Source organism: Pollachius pollachius, assembly GCF_949987615.1.
Source record: "Pollachius pollachius genome assembly, chromosome: 4".
In the NCBI taxonomy this organism is placed as follows: domain Eukaryota; kingdom Metazoa; phylum Chordata; class Actinopteri; order Gadiformes; family Gadidae; genus Pollachius; species Pollachius pollachius.
In genome coordinates, this window is record NC_136937.1 from 16437741 (window position 1) to 16460237 (window position 22497).

A 22497-nucleotide genomic window follows, 5' to 3' on the forward strand; every position below is an offset into this window, starting at 1 on the left:
AATACAACTCGACGATTCAGTGCAGCCACGAAAGGGGTTCAACAAAGTAAGTCCTTCAGACCTGACTTTGACGAGAGAGAGAGAGAGAGAGATAGAGAGAGAGAGAGAGAGAGAGAGAGAGAGAGAGAGAGAGAGAGAGAGAGAGAGAGAGAGAGAGAGAGCGAGAGAGAGAGACAGACCCTGGGGTCTTTTATTAGCAGTATGAACCCCCTGACATAGGGCCATCAGGGTGAGAGCCAAGCATTGAACCCTCCCATGCCATGAGACACGCATACACCCACCATAAGGAGCGCAGTGGTCAGACACATGGACGTAGGTGATGAAATGGAAAAACAATGATACTGGTTAGCTACACTTAATTCTAATTGAATCATTTGATCACCCACATTTGACACACTGGCCCTTTAATGCTCATAACTGCATTAACTAATATTAAATAATGTACCCTTACTGTTAAGTATGACCATTAGAAGTAATGCATATATTAATTATAAATAAAATACACCAAGAAGCCGCACATAGACTCAGAGACGAGGGCTGTAGTCCTCTCGACATGACACCATTAAAGAGTGGCAAAAACGGTTAATTGGAAGGAAATGGCAGTGTCGCAGAGGTGGTAATGAGCACGCCAAACACTTGGATTAGGGTGTGTCAAAATCAAATGTTCAAATACTCCCTTAGCTCTGTCAAAATGATTGACGCTGCTTAATATACATTTCTCAATCATGCATACCATTCTTTCTTTGAAAGAAAGAATGGTATGCATGATTTAGTGTGAATATGTAATAATGGCCAATGTTTGAGCGTCAGCAGTAAATCATTATTTATGATAGCCGTTCACTCTCAATATGTGTTTCTTTGGATTATTTTCTGATTGGCAGCAGCAGCGCGTCAGTTCCATTTGAAATCACAGAACGACAATAGCATCCTTCAGAACTCATTCTCTGCCCCTTCTTGGTCTAATAATACGTTGCTATGGCAGAGCTATTATCCTGCCATTTCTGCAGCTCTTGGTGCTTCTACAGGCATGTCATGTCCATTCAGTTTAAAGTTTAGACTACTTACCCACTCTGTAGAAAGAAAAAAGTAATGGTCTCAACATTTACTTTGAGATCTAATGTGTGTAGACTTTAACATGCTGTTTAGGAGTAGGTTAGACCCATTGTGTTTCAAACAGTGGGTCAAACATTCAAGCCAATGCAAACCTTTGTCGAAGGTAAGCATCTTTTTTTAATACCACCTTCTTTCTAGGGTCGCAACAAGCTTCTGAAGGTACTTTACACATCCTTATGTCTTATGTTGCACGGGCAGGGTAGTTGTTTTATCTTGTGTGAAACAAACTTTTAAATCCATACAATGTCCATGTCTGTCATTGTTTTGGTCAAAGTCTGACTTCAAACATGGTCGTCTTGTCACTTGACTGCTTTGTTGCTGCTTGGTTTGTGGTATCCATCTTACCTGTCAATCACAGGTGCATGAAATGCAACCCTTCTCAATGGTGGCGAAACTTGGGGAGCCGAGAGGATGGGAATGTTGAAGTAGTTTCAGAAACTTGCTCCCATCTGCTCTTTTACAAACTAGCTTTAATGTGAGCCACTGAGAGTTTATGAGCCTGGTTCTCTTCCTAATTATACAAGCAAGTCAATCACTGTGTTGTACCTCCTTTTAACAAGCCCCAATTACAAGACGGTCCAACATCTGCCCTCTGACATGCCCACTTGTGATGTCACTAAGTCACAGGGCAGGGCAGCTTTTGAAAGGGCTTGTAATGGCTTATCACTCTTACACCTGGAGGTAAAACAGGGCCCCTAAAAAAGATAATTTAGTTTTACAACCTCTCGGCTAGTTACATTGCTTATAACATCAAACTAATTCAGCCCTCAGTTGTTCTCTCCCCCGCATGTGGGCTCAAGCATCATGATTATGCCACCGCTAGGAACATAAGTGTGTGTACGTGTGTGTGTGTGTGTGTGTGTGTATGTGTGTGTTTGTGTGCAGTGTTTTTAAGGGTGCTATGTTTATTGAATGAAGTGGTTATTGTACTTGAACTCACAATGGGACACTGACTGCCAATACACAAAGTGACGTGGCTTTAACTTTACACTTCTGTACGACCCTTCTTACTCAATCCCTTATCCCTACCTGTGCTTGTCTGTGTGGGTCTGTGTGTGTGTTGGTGTGGTTATTCATATCCCTTCAAGAGTGTAGTGGTCCGTGGTCATACTCATGATCACATGAGTGATGAAGGATGCAGATTGGTGCTTTTGAAATACAAGTGATCAGGATTCCAAACATGCAAACACAGAAACAAATACGGATACCAAATGTTCTCTATGGATGGTATTAATAAAACCATGAGTCAGCTTGTGGGCCCCAACTTCTTTCTTTTTTCCTGATGTGGATCCTAAAATAGTTTGAGACTCAGGCAGCCTTGAATGGCAGTCCATAGTTCTACTTATTTTTTTATTTGAGAGAGAGGAATAATTAAAAATTTAAAATCTGTTTTTTCACACCAGAATGAAACATGGCTCAAACCTGGACCCTCTAATGTTGACCATATATTCTATATGCTACCCCTGTGTTCCCCTTAGCAATGACACACACCGTAGCCCAAGAAGTATAAGTACATCTTTCTGGAAATCACTCCTCTCGTGCTCCGCACACACGCACGCACGCACGCACACACACACACACACACACACACACACACACACACACACACACACACCCCCAAGCGGCCATAAGATGGGCCTCGGATTTCAAGTGGCTCCGTCTCCTTGTTAGACCCCCAGGTAAAGGGCCCGCTCCCTGCATGAAGAGCCCACTTTACCACACACGGCTCGGCTATTGCAGGCCCTGGCCACCTTGGGGACGTCTTCAATAATCACAATGGATCCAAATGAAATCATCTCATCTAAAGACTTGTGTTCTTCATGGTGATGATTACCATTTACTAATCCATCCGATTCATGCATCCAAAGCTTTGATGTTTGGGAGTTATCTCGAAACTCAGCTAGGAGGAACCAGGGATTGATCTAGCAACCTTCCGGTTACCAGCCAACCTGCTCAACCTCCTGAGCCACATGCTGGTTGTGTGGACACCAGGGGATTGAACCGTGAACCCTTTAGCCTTTGAGTTGAACACCCTTAACCGCGGGTCAGACCACCCTCTGCGGCGCTACGTTTGTTTCCCCACACACACGCAGTAGGCATGTGGCACCCACTTTATTTACCCGGGCCCTGCACCGAATGGAAAGCGGCAGGTATTTTCAGTATGGCAGCCGTTAACCATTTGCAATAAACCTCAATTATGGTATACCAATTATGATATAGCATACCCCCTAATGATACCATCCCCAACAGCTTGTTCAAAGTAAGCCACCATAATGGGCTCCCAGCAACACACTTAACTGGTGGTCGTGGCACCCTGATGTCATCACTGTTCTCCCTGTAATTGGTCTGAATAGCCGTGATAACGAGTGTTGTCCCAGCGCTGTCTGTGGTGCTCAGGCGAGGCGGGAGGAGGAGAATGCGTGCAGAAGAAACGGATATTTGTAGTTCCCTGCAGGCGCCTCTTTCAAACTCCACTCAAATGAATTGCACATTTCCCCGCTCAGTGTGTTTGCTAAGTGTTTCAGGGTCTGAGAGCTTTCAGTCAGGAGAGCCAAGTCGTCTGTGCTCTCAGCGGCTCCTGCTGGTCGGGGCCCCAGTGTGGGGCCGACACCGGCGCTGTGTCTAATCACGAGAGAGACGGGACGCCTCATCGTCGGTGTGGAAGAGGGACACCGAGCTCAGTTAGCATCAAAGTCTGGCCCTTTCTCTTTCTTCTGATGGTTCAGTTTAGCCTCCGTGGGGCCTGAAGGGGACAGCCGGGGGACGCCCGGACAGCCGCACTGAAGCCCCCCCCCTCCCACCTTGAGGTTGGAAGGGGGGAACAGAGGAATAGACGGAGTGGTCTGATGTTGTTCACAGCGACACACTGGGTAGCTTCTAGCACCATCCCTTGGTTCAGCCATGGCCCCCCTCCTACTACTCCCCATCCCACCTTCCTCCTCCTCCTCCCTACTCCCCTCCACCCACCACACCCCCCTTCTCCTCTTAACCTATCTCTAGTAGAAGTGTAAACGGTGTAAAAGACAGGCGCCTCTCACTGCCGTCACCCGGTGCCACAAAAGGTGCTGGCTTGGCACATGATCCCTGTTCCGCCGTGTGCCGGGGGCCGCATCCACATCTCCTCCATAACGCGTGTCTGCATCCCGTCGTCCCGGCCTGATGGACGGTGATCCCTGGAACGCCAGTAATTGGGCTTCCTCTGCAGGGCTCAGCCGTCCTCCTCTCGCGTGGCGGAGAGTCGCGCCAACGCCCCGGCCTGACGGTAATCTCTCACAGACACTGCGTCGTTGTGCCGATGAACTGGGATGAGCGGGGGTTGCGGGGTAATAATCAGTTCTAAGTGTTAGCGTGCGGAAGAAGGCTGTGAACAGATGACAGCGGGTTCTCAATTCATACCCGGGGTGGTGAAGTGCAATCAGGGCGCTGATGTTGATTGGTTGACACGTGTGTTGACATGCTTTTAGTGGCGCCGCCGCAACAGCAGAAGCCATTAGAGTTCTCTTGTGTAATATGCACCGCGTGTTAATGTTTTAATATGTGTAAAGTTAACACAAGGTTGTCTTAATCCGATGGTGTGTGTCGTGGCTTTGACATGTGTATGTTGTGCGTTTAACACATGCTGGGTTTGATGTCCAGCCTGACCCTGACCGAACAGCAGGGGGCCGCTGAGGCCGGTGCAACATTTATGACAAGTGGTAAGTTACTGCAAGAAAATATGAACTGAATAATGCAGAAGACGTATCATGGGTATATCTTGGATGGAACAGGATGGAAGAGATAAATAAAATATGTATGGGAAATATAAGTATGTAAAACGTTATGGCTTATGTAAGGCATTTAAGCCATGGCTTTAATGCACTTTAATAGGCACCTTTTTGAGAAGATCATCGTATATATTTTATTGTCAAAATGGATTTTGTTAGGAAAGCTTCAACAATCATATCAAACTGACATAAAGCTAAATCATCCGTGGGGGGCTGATTTTAGCTGAAAAGGAGATATCTAACGCTGCGGAGTAGTCCAACAAATTCATGTTAACAACACACAGTAAATGCAAAACCCTCTGCCATACCTGTAGGTCCATACTTCATAATGTCTTATCATGCGTGTCCCCATACTGTCGACATTTTAGGTGTGCTGCATTTATGTTGTCCATTATTTTGTTTCAAAGCACAAAAGAGCAAAGGAAAATCAAAGGCATATTGTTCAAATCATCCCCGTAATATATTCAGCAGCATTGCTCTGGGTTTACAAGCAGAAGAGCTTCATGAATAAACGGTAGTGCTGGCTCCTTTTAAATTGGGCTCGGTCTCAGCAAGCCATTGGTGCTCTCTAACAGCTCTTCATTTCAAGCTCCTTTGTGTGTTCTCCATACCTGCAGCTGGTTAAACCAGCAGACCTTTAAGGTCCCACTTAGGCTACGGTGAACGTTAATTGCCCAAACGTTCCCAAAAGTTGCACCAAGCAGATAGTTTCAACGTAACACTTAAGTTATAACTTATATTTTACACCTCCCCTCTAGCTGGTGTAAGTTCTATTCTAACGATAAAGATCGGTAAATACGTTAAAAGATTTAAATACAAAAGATGGCTATTCGTTTTGAGCAATGGGAAGAGGAGTTTCAACGCGGTTTGCATTGGGAACGGATTGTCCGTGTCCGTATCGATCCATTTCATCAGTATGATGATGTAGATTTATATGCACGATTTCGAGAGATAAAAAAAAATAATAATTCAGCCGACGTACAAACTAATATTCTAGAGCTATTCCATACAATGCATAGCCAGGTAGAGGCTAACTCAGACCAAACTCACGACACTCACACAACGAATAGCATACAAAGCAGCAAAGAGCTGCAATTTATTATAAAATCCGCCATCAAATAGCTTAACCTCACGCCTATACCGCCCAAGTCAATTTTAGAGAATAAATGACTGTCGAACTGTTTTGTTTGCCCTCTAATTTGGGTGCTAACGCGTCTTTACTCGGATAAGGTGGAAACTTGCCGGTACTTCCTGTTTACATTGTTGGCTGTCAATGATTGGCTTGAAATTATCTAAACGTCATTAAATGCGACACTGGTACAATTTACGCACTGCTAGTAACGTTATAACTTAACGTTATGGTAATGCAACCAAAATTTACAACACCTTTAGTTTGAAACCAGCTACGTCGAGCGTAGGGTTAAGGCAAACTTTACACCCAAACTTATGATCGGCTTTACGGTCCGCTGGTGCAACCAACAGCTGGAGCACATTGTAAACACTAAACGGCATCGCAACATGTAGGAGCACAACACCTGCACAGTATAACAACATCGCTATGTTGTGTGTGAGCATTCAACCTAACAGGTCTACAGTTGGGAGGAAGAACAGATCAGCCATCAGGAGAACAGCTATGCTAAACCGAGGCTTTACAACTTTACCCGTGACTATAAATTAACTTTTGATGAGCTTAAGAATGCATACGGGACTGGATGAGTGAAATTCAGCTGCCTGTTTTATTACCTCACACTAATATTTAATTAGTATTTCATAAAAAAAAAAGGTGTAAGATTAAGCAGGGAAGGCTTTAGGGAATATAAGAACATGCGTCTCATTACGAGAGGTAGAGAGTTCAGGCCTAGATGTGCCACTATAGAGAGACACACACACACACACACACACACACACACACACACACACACACACGCGCGCGCGCGCGCGCGCACACACACCAACGGATCCTGTAATAAACTCCTGTGAGGGAGATGTTGAAGGTGATCACAATGGAAGCGACTAGAGACGTGTGTGGACTCCTGCGGCGAGTAGGGAGATCACAAAGGCTGCATCGCTGCTTTGGGGCAGATGATCGTAGGATATGGAGACGCTAGTCATGAAAGCACAGTTGGTTTTGGTTTCAAACCCTTTGCAGGCACCCTCTGATTTAACTAGTGTTGTCTTATTATCTAAGCTAGTCTGGTTATGATAAGCTAAAACAAATGAGGTGTAAAAGCGTGATTTGGTACTACTTTAGCTGTATTTATCTGACCTTTGCACCTGGAATATTGTAAGAACAGAGATGTTAGTAAGATGTTTACACACACACACTGTTCAATTGTTAAGAATCAGAAGATTGTTTTTGACCTATAAATGCTTTGGACCTACTGTATATTGAAATGTTTTGTCTAAAGTTCAACTTTGTGGGTTCAGCTCGCAAATGCCCCCCTGACATAAACATGAGCTTCCAATGCAGTCAATGATGATATCAGTTTTATTCTATTACTTTCTTTTTACCTTGTTGCTGTTCTGCCATCCCAAAGAGTCTGATATAGCATCTGGAAATGTTAATGCTGTCACGTGACGCCATCGATAAACATCACAGCTTCTGCGGTTCTGATTAAACAATTTCTAATGAATATAATTGCCAGTATTTATTGCCTATATGGCCTGGAAATTAAAATAGAATCGCAGAAGAAAACCTTGATAATATAATAATAATTGAATGCTCACTACAACAATGTTATGTAACACATAACCTGCCGATTAATGAAACACATGAGTCCTTGCCAATGCTTTGAATAATGGTGTTATAGCTTCTGTTGAAGTCTTATCTTATTTGTTAACATTTAGTGTTGTTTTTCTTGAGATTTATTGTTTTATTTTTCTTGCATAGTAATGAGAACAGACATGTAACAGAAAAACATGTTTGGGGACCAGTGGAGGTGTTTCGATCCAGCCCCTAGTTTTGAACCATTTTCCCTTGTGTCATTGGACCTCTTGTTTGATCCGACAATGAGTATCACGGGTAAATTTCAATAAAACGGTGTTGAGTTGTGTTACTGTACTGTTGCAGCTAACGTTGCATTCGGAAGAAAAGATGTTGAGTCTTCTTTAGCCTTCGGCATATTTATTTAGTAACTGCAGCGGACACATCATTCTCACGGTCACGCTGCTCTTTTCCCGCGTTCTACTACGGCATCTCAGCCGGAACAATAAACTAATGAGGCAGATGCTGCGCCATAGCGCCCCCCGTGGCACAAGCATATACACAGTACATCAGTACATATCAATGTAAAACCACATCACATACAACTGAGGACATATCTTAACAAACGGTCCGAAGTAAAAGTCCATTGTCCAGCTGTAGACAGAAATTCTCTATGCCCGCCGGGGGGGGGGGGGCGCTATAGTCCACAGGGATACAAAAGGGCAGCAGACCTTTGTTCTTATCTGTATTAGACAGATGAATATACTTGCATGCATACATTCATAAATTCACACACATCATCCTATATGTACACCTTTACCTATACCACACCTGTATCTTATCCAACCTACAGTGATTTCCCTCAGTTTTAGATATTGTCGTCGTTGGGAGCTATTGTATCAAAATGAGTTGACCATTTTCTCCATTTATTTGTGAATTTTTCCATGCATAGGTTTAAGGTGAAAGTCAGCCTTTCCATGCAATACATTTCTTCTACAATGCCAACATTGTAGCTGCCAACATTATTTTAATCAGATATTTATGGCTAGAATTAATTGTGGACGAGATATTCCCAAGATATATTGTGCGAAAGTCGTGCTTGGTCTCGAAGCCGATTATAACGTTAATTTTTCATACTATTTCCAACCAGTAGGGTCGGATAGTTGGGCAGTCCCAGAATATGTGGAAATGGGTCGCCTGGATGTTTCCACACTCCCTCCAGCAGTGCCCAAACTCTGGCAAACCCCTCTGATGTTGCTTTATGCTTGGAGTGACAAAAAATCGAATCATATTTTTCCACACAAATTCCCTCCACTGACCTGAGCTCGAAGTGCTCCGATGGGTTTCAAAAATGTTCAGCCAATCCACTTCTGAAATAGTTAATTTAGATTCTTTCTCCAATTTTGATTTAATATAAAGTGTGGAAGTTCCGTTATGTGACTGTAAACATGAATAAATTCTAGCGATATTTTTCTGCTGAGTTTAGATTTGTATGCATCAATCAAGATGGCAATTAGGTCTGTGTTGCAATCTTCTGTTGTTTTTATATTACTGTTAAAGTGAGATCTAACCTGAATATATCTGAAGAAGTCTTGCTTCTCTAGATGGTACCAATCATTAATTCTTTGAAAGTCAACCAGTACACCACCATCCGAAATGAGACAGTACGTTGTAATGCCTTTAAATGACCAGTTTTTATATCTCCCGTCCATGTGGGCAGGGCAAAATCTATATCATGTGCAACCCATCTTAGCATTTTGATATGATTTGACACTCACCAAACTAGATGTTTAAGGTTGTTTTTGTCCAGCAATTTCGATTTTCTTTAACAGATGAGTATATGTAACCGATGTCTTTCTGCGTTGTGTCTTGTATCTTTGAGTGAGGCACACACACAGGAGTCGAGTGATGGAGGTTTATTCTTTCAAAAGGAGACAAAACAACACAGGCGTCACACACAATCCGGGATATCTCTCTCCACTCAGCTCCGTGCATCAGCGTTCACTGACGCTAGACACACAGGTGCAACGCCAAACCACTCCCCAGGGAAACAAAAGGCATGCCATAGGAAACAACGAAACCAACTTACTTAGGAACCAATATTTGGTGGAGTTCACAATAAAAAAGGTATGAACAATGATAAAAAAATAAACCAAAATCAAATTAAATTTAGCTCGGCTACATATACGTTTCTGTCTACAAGTAATGTCTGGAGGGGAATATCCAATTGACTCAGATCTAAACCTTTCCATTTAGCGCTGTAAGATGGGTTGCACCAATAAATTAACTATCTCAATTGAGCTGACTTGTAATAGTGCTCCATGTTCGGCAGAGATAGTCCCCCCTTTTCTTTAGGTAATTGCAATGTATTATATCTAAATCTAGGTTTTAGGCCTTTCCAAATAAATACAGAAAACATTCTTATCCACTCGATAAATTGTTTTAAAGGTGCTTCTACAGGTATTGATTGAAAGAAAAAAAGTTATCGTGGTAAGATTGTCTTTCGGGATGTTGATATGTTATAACACCATTGTCCAAATCAAAGATAGACAGGTTAACTAATTGATCCGTGGGCGTTTAATTGTATGACAATATTTGTGTCTAGTTTATATTCAATTTGTAACCTGAGTAATGACCAAACGTTTTCAAACAGGAAAATAATTTAGGCAAGCTCATTTTGGGTTGGGAAAGAGTAACTAATACATCATCCGCGTAAAGACAGAACTTATATTCAGTCCCTTTAATCAAAATTCCTCTTATTTCTTGATCTTCCCTAATTGCTTGTGCTAGTGGCTCTGTGAATAAAGCAAACAAGGCCGGGCTTAAGGGGCATCCTTGTCGACATCCCCTTTCAAGCTGAACAGGGTTTGATAGACCATTTATTTCTATTTTGGCTGTAGGGGAGTGGTATAAGTTTTTTAAAAATAGAATAACTGAGTTATTAAAACCAAACGTTCCTTACCTATCTTTGGGATTACAGAAATGATCACTTGTCCCCATGATATTGGTATTTATCCTCCCTTCAGCGTGAAATGAAAGCATTTCAATAATATCGGTGATAACATCTCTATAAATGTCTTGTACCATTCCGCCTGATATCCGTCCGCACCAGACATTTTATTTGTTCTGAGTCTAGAAACGGCGCTGTCTAATTCTTGCTTTGTTATCTCACATGTCATTATTCTATTCTGTTCTGTGCCAATTGACGGCAGGTCCAATGAGTTCAAAAAGTGTACAATGCTTGGGGATTCTGCACTATCCGGTTGTGAGTACAGACCCTTATAGTAATTTTCAAAGCATTGTTGTATTTCTTTCAACTTATGACACATTTTATCAGATTTTGTACCTTTAAATTTATGAATGGACCTTTCATCCTGTTGTTTTCTTATCTTCCAGGCTAATAATTTTTTGGCTCTTGGCCCATTGTCATAGTATCTCTGTTAAGTAAATGTAAGTTTCCTCTCTTCTTGACTGTCAAGACAGTATAGGACATATATCCTATTTAAATTCTGTTTAGTCACTTTTATCTGATCTAATACTTGGTGGTCATTAAGTTCCATACGATTAATTTCTAAGTTTTTTAGTTGTAGTCAGGGGCGTAAGAATGAGTTTAACATTAGTGGGGACACATATCGGAAACCTGACAGATCCTCCAGCCCTTGGTTGCAGTAGTAAGTCATTCAGTTGTTTCTGCCTTTCTTTTTTTTTAGTAGAATACAACATTATGAGTTTTCCCCTGATTACAGCTTTAGCTGCCTCCCATATGTTACTTGGAGATACTTCATCATTGTCATTGTGTACTAAATAATCTTTAAATTCTTTTTCAATATATTTTTTTACACAATGGGTCATTTAATAAGCTAGTATTAAGCCTCCATATTGTGTTTTTAACTGTCTTTACATCTGGATACTTAACAGTATCCAGATGTAAAGACAGATATACGCCTGCGTGGTCAGATATGTCTTTAACACCTATGTCACAATTTATGATTCTATGCCTGTCAAAGCTGAACATGAAAAAATAGTCAATTCATGAATGTACGCTGTGAGGGTGGGAAAAAAAAGAAAATTATCTTGCTGTCGGATGAGTTTGCCTCCAGATATCCATCAAACCTGCTTCATGAAGAAGCTTTTTGACTGTAACCGTCTCAGGATTCATTCTTTTTGCTAAGTTAGAGGAGTCAAGGGAGGGTTGTAACTGTACAGCAAAGTATGTTTTTATAAAAATGTATTCAAAACCTGTCAAAGTATTCAAACAAACCACTAAATGTTTGGACTTCCGGTTATGGCGGCGAGGCGAGCAGCAGAGTAATTTGTGAGCTCCCAGATTGGTCCACGAATTTCCCCATTTTATTATTATTCAAGCTTATTTTATCACAAATTGCATGGGGAAATATAAACTAAGGAATGCTAAGAACGTAACAACTCAAAGCAGAACAATAAACGAGGAAATGGCGACTGGAGAAGCTGATGTAGATACGACACGTTCGAAGCTAACGAGCATGCGGACATGACCGCTCTGCAAGTGCTGGGGAAGAGCTGGGGAACTTTAAGGAAGAAGTGAACCAGAAGCTGAGTGAGATCGGTGTGGAGCTGAAAGAAGCGGCGGTCAGAATGGACGAGGTAGAGACTCGAGTGGCCGAGGTGGAAGATTGGAACGCTAATGCAAAGAGTGTGCTTCTTGAAACTTTGCAGCAACTAGAGTTCATTCACTCCAAATTAGTGGACCTAGAAGCACGCTCTCGCAGAAATAATCTTCGCATCTTTGGAATCCCCGAGGGTGAGGAGCGTGACAATGCTTGCTCGTTTTTGGAGGCGTTTATCAAATCCGAGTTGTCGCTCCCCGACGTCAACCTTAGAATACAACGCTGCCACAGACCTCTCAGCCCGAAGCTGCCTCCTCAAGCCGCCCCGAGATCCATGATCGCTTACTTTCTCGCCTACAACACCAAAGAACTGGTGCTGAGAACTGCATGGAGGAAGAAGAAGGTTCACCTCAAAGGAAAAATATATTTTTTTGACCATGATTGCCCGGTGGAAATCATAAAGAAAAGAAAGGAATATGCTCCGCTGAGCAAGGTCTTAAAGGAAAAGGGACTGAGGTTCCAGACACCACCCCCTGCAAGACTCTGAGTCTTTTATGAATAAGGGCCCACGACGTACACTAATGCAAAAGAGGCAGCGGAGGACATGCTGAAGAAGGGGATTCTGTCGCCTGCTGACGTTTACATGTTTAGGTCATTGGAGGAGCATTATGTGTATATTAGACTAATGGGATAGGATGTTAAACCAGGAGTACGAAGTTATCACTTTGAATGTTTATGGACTGCTAAACGCCATCAAAAAGAACATACTACTAACTAAAATGAAGGTAGAGAAACAACAAATTATTTTTTGGCAAGAGACTCACCTCTGTGATGAGGAACATGAAAAATTAAAACGCTTTGGCTTTAAAAAATACTTATTACTCATCTTTGAGACGTAAGCAAGCGAGAGGGGTAGCAATACTAATTTTAAATAAGGTGACATTACAATTCTCCATGCAGTTAGCGGATACAGAGGGACGATATACCTTGGTAAAAGGACACATAGACCAGAAACCCGTGACACTGTTAATCGTTTATAGACCCCCAGGCAACGATAAGGTATTTATTAAGAAAATATTTGATTTAATTGCTGAGGAGACATCAGGTGTGCTCATTTGTGGTGGGGGCTGGAATACAATGATTCATTAACATCAATGTTGACGGATGTTTTTGGGAGGCTACATCCATTTGAAGAATCACACCAGCAGATCGGCACATTGGCACACAGCACTGGTTGCAAAGTTTATACTCATTTTTCATTTGACAGTTGATGAAAACTCACATTATTCACCTTGTTTAGATTAAAAAGCAGTATTTCAATAACCTGCGGCAGTACAATTGACTCATAGGAAACATTTCACTAACAACGGCGCATGCAGAACAATTTCTTTGGAGTGGTTCAGGGTGAGATGATGGATCACTCAACCCATCCCTTAATAGGTTGCTGCATCAACCTGCCAATGGTTTCATTCTGTAGCCCCACTGTAGTCTTCTCCTTACCGAAGCTCATGGGACTTCACACAGAGTTGTTAAATTCACTTATGGTGAGGCGAGGGGGGAGCAACCAGTTACAGAGAGGCTGGGATTGAGTTTCAGGAATATTGCTTTCACAGGGTTAAATCTGCTGGATGGAGTTACATGTTTGTAGCATTCCTCATATTGGCCAGTTTTGCAATAAATAATTTCATCCAGAGGCAAATAGCTGTGCCATCATTGTCGCGCCAACAGTGGAGAAGAATGTGCCAGAATTAAAAAAATATACAAAAAGAAAATGATTGCCAGAGAGATATTTGATCATTTTCCTGATTGTAATTAGTCACAGTACTTATTTTTCATAGATTCTTTATTTTTTCATTCATTATATTATATATTTATATTAAAAAGGAAGGTTGCTGCAGGATGCAGGATTATTATTTATTTACACATTTTTGTTAAGTCTATGTCTTGTATATCATGTCTGCCTCACCTTTGAAAAAACACAGCAGTTGACAATACTGCCTTGCCATTCCTCTCCACATCTCTGCAATATTAAACTTAAACACTATTTAAATATTAAAAGACTTTTTTGTCCCCCCTTGTCTGTGTGTGGATACCAAACCCAGGCCACACTCTGCTTTAGAGGGTTCTCTGTGTTGTCAACCAATTAACACGTTGGATGGGCTCGCTAGTGGTGGCCAAAGGAAGGTCTCTGCCGGCACGGCTCACACACCTTCCCTGATTTGGGATTCTCACCTCAATGCACGAATTGCGACAAGCGCTTAATTCCCCTTTCGCCTGTTTGAGCGGGCCCCGAAGATCACAACAAGCTAGCAGGGTGTAGGTCCCCAGGGGCCATGCCTAGAGGGGCCTCCAAGGGGGAGCTGGAGGAGGAGAGAGATGCTGAGTTAAACCCAGAGCATTCACCGTCTAGCTGACTCTCTGAGCCCCGACGGGGGCCTAGGCAAAAGGGAGGTGTGTGAGTGTTATTCTCATTTTTATTGTTCTCTTCCTCGAATTTGTGTGTGTGTGTGTGTGTGTGTGTGTGTGTGTGTGTGTGTGTGTGTGTGTGTGTGTGTGTGTGTGTGTGTGTGTGTGTGTGTGTGCGTGCGTGTGTGTGTGTGTGTGTGTGTACGTGCATTGTTTTACACACAGGGACAAATTGAAAAGTCATTAAATTGGAGAGTCATTTACTCAGAGAATGAAATGCCTTGGCTTTTACTCCATAGGGAGTCATAAACATTGAACACCTCTCCAATGTTTGAGGTCATTTTTTATGTCTATGGCATATCTAGACCATGGGCCGTAAGAAATGTAGTTCATGGCCCAAATTATTAATGTTAAGCCCTGAAGACATCTTTTGATAAACAAAACTATATCGGAACTGCTCAAAATACAAAACATGGCGATGAACTAGCCTCTTAGATCATAACCTAAAGAGGAACTACATACGAGTAACTTACATAAACCCTAGTCCAAACCCTAAACTTATCCATCTCTAGGCTCAGACCTAAACTTAGCCATATCTAGCCTAATGTCTAACCAAATGCCTTAATCTAATCGTATCTATCCTAACACCAAACAACCATCTTAGCAGAAAAACTCCAGGTTGCCATCCTAGGAAAGGATTAACTTGCCTTCGCCAGAGCACATGGACCAGATAAATGACAGTTTTAATTTTATACCATTACAAATTCTGGTGGTTCTGTTGAATTTGACAGCAAATCCATCTTATAAATGCGGTCCTACGACTGCGGTCCTGAAGCTGCAGCCTCCACTAACGCAGGAACATAACGTCTCAGACAGGCGGCCATGGCTGCTTGACGTATTTTCTTTATTTTATCTTTTTTTTTAATGAGATGCCAATCATAAACAATCACTACAAACAGTCAATCAAAAAAGGAAGTGTCCAAAACATAAGAGGAGGGGAGGGGGGGTTCCATTCAGAACATGGCACACAAGCGGCTGAATACATCTGACGTGTATTGATCAGGATTACCTCATCTGCCGTTATGGGTGACCTGGACTCCGCGATAACTGCTCAGAGATGAGATGGACTTAATCAATCCATCTGTCCATCACAGGGCTAGTGGACCTAGAAGAAGACAGGACTGGTCGGGTTGTGGTACAACAACGTTGTGTTCAAAGAATCGTGCTTCTCATCTCCAGATCGCTCTGGTGTTTTTGATAGGTCAACTGGTGTATCTTGTGTGTATAGGCATGGCATTCAACTGCTGGGTGAATGTGTTTAATTGGCTACTAACATTTGTGTGTGTGTGTGTGTGTGGGGGGGGTGTGTGTGTGTGTGTGTGTGTGTCTTGGAGGGGTAGTGGTCAGCAAGTCAACCTATGATGATCAATATCCCTTTGCCTTTTGGGATCACTGGTTTCATCTATTAGTCTTCAGTTATAACATGCCAAACCTCCCTTTGTCTGCTTAGACACCTTACTAGTATTACCTACTAGTTTCTAAATTAATTTCATACATGTCTTAACTGTCTAACTGTCGTGGAAATATTAATCACAACTATAATACACGTTTATAAACCTTACATTAACCTTGTATATATAATTACTAGTCAATCTAAAAGGAACTGTTTACATTATCCTTGGACCTTAAGATACCACCCTTCCTCTCTCTAACTAATAGAGGTTAAGGTAGTTCATATTTGCATTCCCACTGGAGCCACTGTGTCTGATACTGAAGCCAGGACAATCGACTGACTTCTTTGTTGTGTAGATTTGTTTAACTTTATTGCAGCCCTGTCTTATAGACTTGCAGACATGTCCACTTCCCCCATAGTGTATTGCATTTTAACTTTGCCTCTCCCGCCAATCCTAAATGCTCCAGAATGGTCACTCCCACTTACCTTTGTTAACTGTATATTCCCTACCCACAATGCAAACGTTTCCCTATAAGAATCTTGTTCACCCATTGTCTCACTGAATGTATCCTTGGTAACTTTTCTGCCTGTACTTTCCCATGATAATGCTCTAATATTTAATCAAATATTTTGCCGGCCGATGTGTCCTAAAAAGAAGTTTCTCTTCATCACTACTATTATTCATAAGGTACTAGTTTCTATATGAATATCATTTATATGGTACTAGTTTCTTTATGAATATCCTTCATATGACCATCCTAACAGGGTCCGAGATGTAAAATTTGTGCATGGCGCCCGTGGCTTAAGACTGCTCCAGCTCTATCATGAGCAGAAAAAAAATTGTGTTGTCTTGTCAAGGTGAGTGTGTACACACAAGGCCTAAGGCATATCTTTTCTTTTGGGTGTGCGGCCTTCAACAGCAAGCTTTACTTTAAGATGTGCTTGAAATTGCAATTTACAGTCCAATAAAGGCTGGTGTGGAGAGACCCCTGCTATGAGTATCCTAGTGGACATGCACATCACAGACCCCTCCCCCTCCAGTATTAACACACTGGGTCTATTGCTTGACAGAAAGGAGAGTTTGCCCAAGTGAATCTACGTTCACACGTCATCGGCATCGACGTGCTCTCGCCTCAAGTCAGTGGAATAGTGGGTGTAGGGTGTAAATGAGAAGGAGGTGTGAACATCAAAGTGCATCAGCTTCGTAAGCCCCTTAACCAGACAAACTACATTAGCTGGTGCCCTCCTGCGTTCAGCCGCCGTACAGGAGGAGTTGTTTCGGGGTGACAGTAGCTCAGGAGGTAGAGCAGGTTGAATGTTAGTGTCGAGGTCTCCCTGAGCAAGACGCCTCACCCTCCCTGCTCCAAACGAGCTGGCTTTCGCCCTGCGTGGTTGACTCCGCCGTTGGTGTGTGAATGTGTGAATGAAAAGTTGCAAGTCGCTTTGGATAAAGGCATCAGCAAAATCCCCTAAAATGTAAAAATTTGGGTGTAAATGTTTCCCAATATCATACACCAGAGGATCTGTGTCACAGTGTGTCTTCTGAAACCCTACAGTGAATCTCAAGCTCTAAGGGCTGGAACACAGCAAATACACTGCTGCCTCTCTCCTGAGGGCCAGGGACTGCCTTTTTGACAAGTGTTGCTTGAAATGCTTGTTCATGTGGCAAATGTAGTAAACCTCCCCCAGAGGTATTTGGACATAAAGTAACTTTAATATCAGGCTCAGAGATGAAGCAGCTGCAGTCCTATAAAATCACCTGTGATAGTAAAGCGGTTGCACACTGCTCTGTCTTTGAAATCATATTAATTAGCCCTTTTCAACATTGTAATACCGAATTAAAAGTGGTATATTTTGGCGCCGGAAACCAGCACCCTAAATATGAAACGTGTGAACACACACTGCTTTTATAGCTTCACAGTTTCAATATAAATATCATAATGAATAGGCTAGCAGTTCTCAAACCCACTTGTGCAGTTGTATTCCCTTTTGCAGTTTAACAGTCCCCTAAGAGATCATACTAAGTCATACTAAACTCTTTCTAACCAAAAAGTAGTTGTCCTCCACATGGCTGACCTTACCTCCGGTCTCATATATATCGGAGGCTCTCGGTTTCATCAATGAGCATCAGCGTTATGAATACTTTGCTGAGCAAGGGGAAGCTCACTCGTGCATCCCGCGCCCTGTCACTGCCGTGCCCTGTTATTCAGCCTATATGTGACCTTGTTCAACACCTGATGCATTAGAGTGCTTGAAATGTTGGCCAGAGGTTCAATAGATTGAGTCACATGCAATCTGTGTTTTGATGCAGTCGCCGAGGAGTAATTGTTGTTGCACGCACGTAGGTCTTACTTGTTGGGAAAGCAGCAGATGCTCTACAGGGAACCAGTCTGATTAGGCCGTGAACGTCTTGACTGTACCGGCTCTGGTAATGTGTCCTGCATGAGCCCTGCTGCTTTTAAAGGCTTAATGTGCAAGTCACTGATTACCAGGCTGTTGGTATAACGGCCCAGCGCTGTTCTTGCCCTGGTCACTTTGAATAGAAGAAAATAGTGGTTCCTGTGCAGATTATGGCTTTTGTTTATTAAAGGAAGGTATATAGTAGACAATAAAATGCTGGATTGATTGCCCTTGGTTGACTCTACCTGGTTGACTGTTCCTGACCGATTGTTCCTGGGAGACTGCTCCGGAACTGACTGTTCCTGACTGACTGTTCCTGGCTGACTGCTCCGGAACTGACTGTTCCTGACTGACTGTTTCTAACCTGACTGTTCCTGACCTGATTGTTCCTGACTCACTGTTCCTGACTGACTGTTTCTGTTTAACTGTTCCTGGCTGACTGCTCCGGAACTGACTGCTCCGGAACTGACTGTTCCTGACTGACTGTTCCTGGCTGACTGCTCCGGAACTGACTGTTCCTGACTGACTGTTTCTAACCTGACTGTTTCTGACTGACGGTTCCTGGTTGACTGGTCCTAACTATTCCTGGTTGACTGTTCCTGGTTGACTGGTCCTAACTATTCTTGATTTACTATTTCTGACTGACTGTTCCTGGCTTACTGTTCTCTAGCTCCTTCTTTAAGCATCTCCTCTTAACAACGCCACAAATGTTCCACTTTATCTTGAAATATATTTTGTCGTTATGTAAAGTTAAAACATGATTGTTGTTGAAATTTGCTCTGTCTGACAGAAACAAGAGCAATTTGAAAAGCTAATTGTGAACTGATTAGCTACGAGAATAAATTCAGTACTTCATCTGTGTCAATTTATTTATTTATTTGATGTGCAACACATTTAAATTGCAACACATTTGATGTGTTGCAATTTACTACTACAGATTACCTGCCGAGGCTGGCAGTGGCGGGACAAACACTTTCAAGCAACAGCTTTCTCACCAGTTAGGGGTAAGAGCAGGCCCGCCGCTCCCTATACGCAGAGTACGCAGAGTATAGGGCACCAAGTACCTGGGGGGGGCACCAAAAATTATGGTTTGTAAAAAAAATTAAAAAATAAAAATTATTATTACATTATTGAATTAAAAAAATATATAAATTAGTTATGAAGAGGCCCACCGTTGTTTTTTCTTAATTGCATAACCTATCACTCAATTTCGGCAATTATATGTTTTTACCTAATATATAAAAAGAGGCTCCCCCCCCCCCTCCCCTCGCGTAGGGCACCGAAACGGCCAGCAGCGGCCCTGGGTAAGAGGGTAATTCATGGCGAGTGGCAACCACCACATGTTCACTTGTGCGTTTAACAAAGGGCCATTACAGCGGTCGTGACTTACCCAAAGTAATGTCAATGTCCATGGTCTGTCAATTAGACTCATGGCAATCCTAAATGTTAAAAGCACAGCTGTGCCCCCTTTAGAATTATAATTGCATACTTAACCTCCGACAACTGAACGACCCCTCACAAGATCCCAGGGAATTAACCATTGGATTCCTGGTCAGCGGGGGTAATTGTGCGGCCGAAGGTCGTAGCGTGTGCGCTCTACAAGGAAAACTAATGGCGCTACATTTCACGTGGTACATGCCCTCCCCCCCACCCTCAATACGTGAGATCTATTTTTTGGTGAAGGGATAAGCCACGGGGAGGTAGGGGGAGACTGGATTTAGTGCGTTTTTACGAGAGATTTCCCGCTCTGCGTCCTCACCTGAAGGGATTACCTGAGCTTCTCCACGTTGGATGAGTTGCTTCTCTGAAGTAACGTCCAATCAGAACCAATCAATGGTCCGACCTGTGTAGTCCATGCCAGCTCTGTGCCGTCCAACATCGTGTGAGTGTAGGTGTTGTGTTTTATATAAATGTCTTATTCTTCTGAACAGGAGCTTTCTGAAAGACTCATCACGTTATTGACATTTATCCACTCCCTTTATCTGAGTAACCAAGCTCATATTAAAGGCTTGATATTTTTTCATCAGAATTATTTTGCAATGGTTAGGTTCCTCATCTGACGTTGTTGGATCAATTATTTGTCTCCCTGTACGCAGACGCACGCGCGCTTATACACACACACACACACACACACACACACACACACACACACACACACACACACGCTATCCTGTCAGTAAAGGTATGGAGAGAGTTGCATCTCTCTCTCTCTCTCTCTCTCTCTCTCTCTCTCTCTCTCTCTCTCTCTCTCTCTCTCTCTCTCTCTCTCAAGGCTGCCCGCCTCTGTGGGTGTGTGTGTTTGTCCCCCCCCCCATCTCGCTCTCACCCCCGCACTCTGAGCTCGAGAGCCGAGGGGCACCAGGCGACTTTTCATTTTGTTCTGACCGCACTGCGATCCTCCACGATGCCGCTGCGCTGCTCCTGTCTCGGTTGAGGCGGGCAGCGAGAGACAGCGTGGAGGACGAGAGGAGGAGGAGGAAGAGAGGAGGATGCGGGTGAGAAGGCCGAAAAAACGCCCGAAACCAAATGCTTCTTCAAAGAGCCCATGAGCGGGCAGTCACGGTGCGACGGGGCTCCAGACCATGATGGGACCGATTTCCATAGGATGCTACCTGAGCTGTGGCATCCTCGTGCTTTTCGCCTCGCGAGTCCAGGCTACCTCGAAGAGAGGTAGGCGAAATGTTTACATATTGACTGTATGGAGGCTACAGGGGGTGTTTAAGCATGTGTGTGTGTATTCATCGTTCGATATGTATTCATATCGAACAATGAATGCATGTTGTATTCATTGTTCGATATGTTTTGGAGAGGCTGGAGGAGAGGGGCGCGCGTCGCGGCGGTGGTCCTGCACCGCGCGCCCTCCTCAGAGTGGATCAGCATAATTTCCGATCAGGATTGAGAACAAGTTTAGTGGTATGGGCAAGGTGCGCTGAAAACATGCATACACCCTACAAGTTCTTGCATTATGTTTGGCGTGAACGTGTTGTCTTGTTTATTCCTGAATCAAATAAGGCACGAATACATGACTACCAAACCATCCGGAGTCAGATGGCTCAACACGCTCTGGGTCTAAAACAATGTCCACCGAGGTGTCCCTGGTCCCGTCCCGTTTAAATCGCTACTCTCCCCTGTTTCATATTTTTAAAATGTTCTCAATTCGATTCAAAATGTGTATTTTGTGACTCATCCTCCACCTCGCACTGCACCTTGGGGCAAAACTTAAACTGGATATAGTGTGTGCGTTAAAACGAACGCGTCTGGACACGTTGCCTGGTCATCTGGGTACGCTTGATTTCAATGCTCGTTTTCTATCCTCTCGAAAGTCACTTTAAACAGAAATCTGTCGAGCTGTATCTGTGTGACGCCGATTGTTTTCTGCTGTTTTCCTTGGACGGTAATGGCGTTTGTGTGAACGTGTAGTGCGTGTTTACCTGATACTGTCCACACACCTCCAAACGGCCATGAAGAATTTAGTGCATTATTTATTCCATCACAGTTTGTGGTTTAAGCATCGCCCATTACCGTCTTGTTATTCCATCTTGTGGAGACGAGTTCACCTGCATGCAGCTAAATGGACCGTTAAAAATTCCAATCTGGTTCTGTTTCTTCCTATTCTAAAGCTAATCAGTGGGGACCCAATATAATCAGCCCTGACCCATTGACACCAGTTCCAACATTTGGAAGTCAATAAGCAAATAGCCCCATTATTTATTTATTTAAGTCTGAAATAAAACTTTAATTGTTAGATTTTAATGAGACTATAATGAAATCAGTTTCAGCATATTTATTCTTTCAGATAATCGATTAACCCATTTGTGCTGGCTGCTGCGCGGCGCAACATTGTATCTATTAGATACAATGTTGCGCCGCACGAATGGGTTAAGAAGGAAGTCTGGGTTTATTTTGAATGTCAGTCAGAAACACATTCCACAGTCCACAATACTTCTACAAAGGTGTGGAGACGTGATGACCTTTCCCCCGGTCAGTGTGTGTGATGTCCTATGTGAGGCGTGTCTTTGTTGCGCCCAAGTCGATTTACAGTTGTTCATAAACCACGAGGTGATGAACGGT

General features: G+C 43.0%; 1 protein-coding gene across 1 annotated transcript in view; it reads left to right on the forward strand.

Moving 5' to 3' along the window:
* The window catches only part of LOC307074205 (netrin receptor UNC5D-like), a gene marked incomplete at both ends in the record, with an annotated part of 176739 nt that overhangs the window by 7641 nt on the left and 146601 nt on the right, over positions 1–22497 (forward strand). The window contains 2 exons of the mRNA XM_079734231.1: positions 3639–3769; positions 20984–21096. Coding sequence (XP_079590357.1) covers positions 3639–3769; positions 20984–21096 — 244 coding nt within the window. The remainder of the gene's footprint in view (positions 1–3638; positions 3770–20983; positions 21097–22497) is intronic.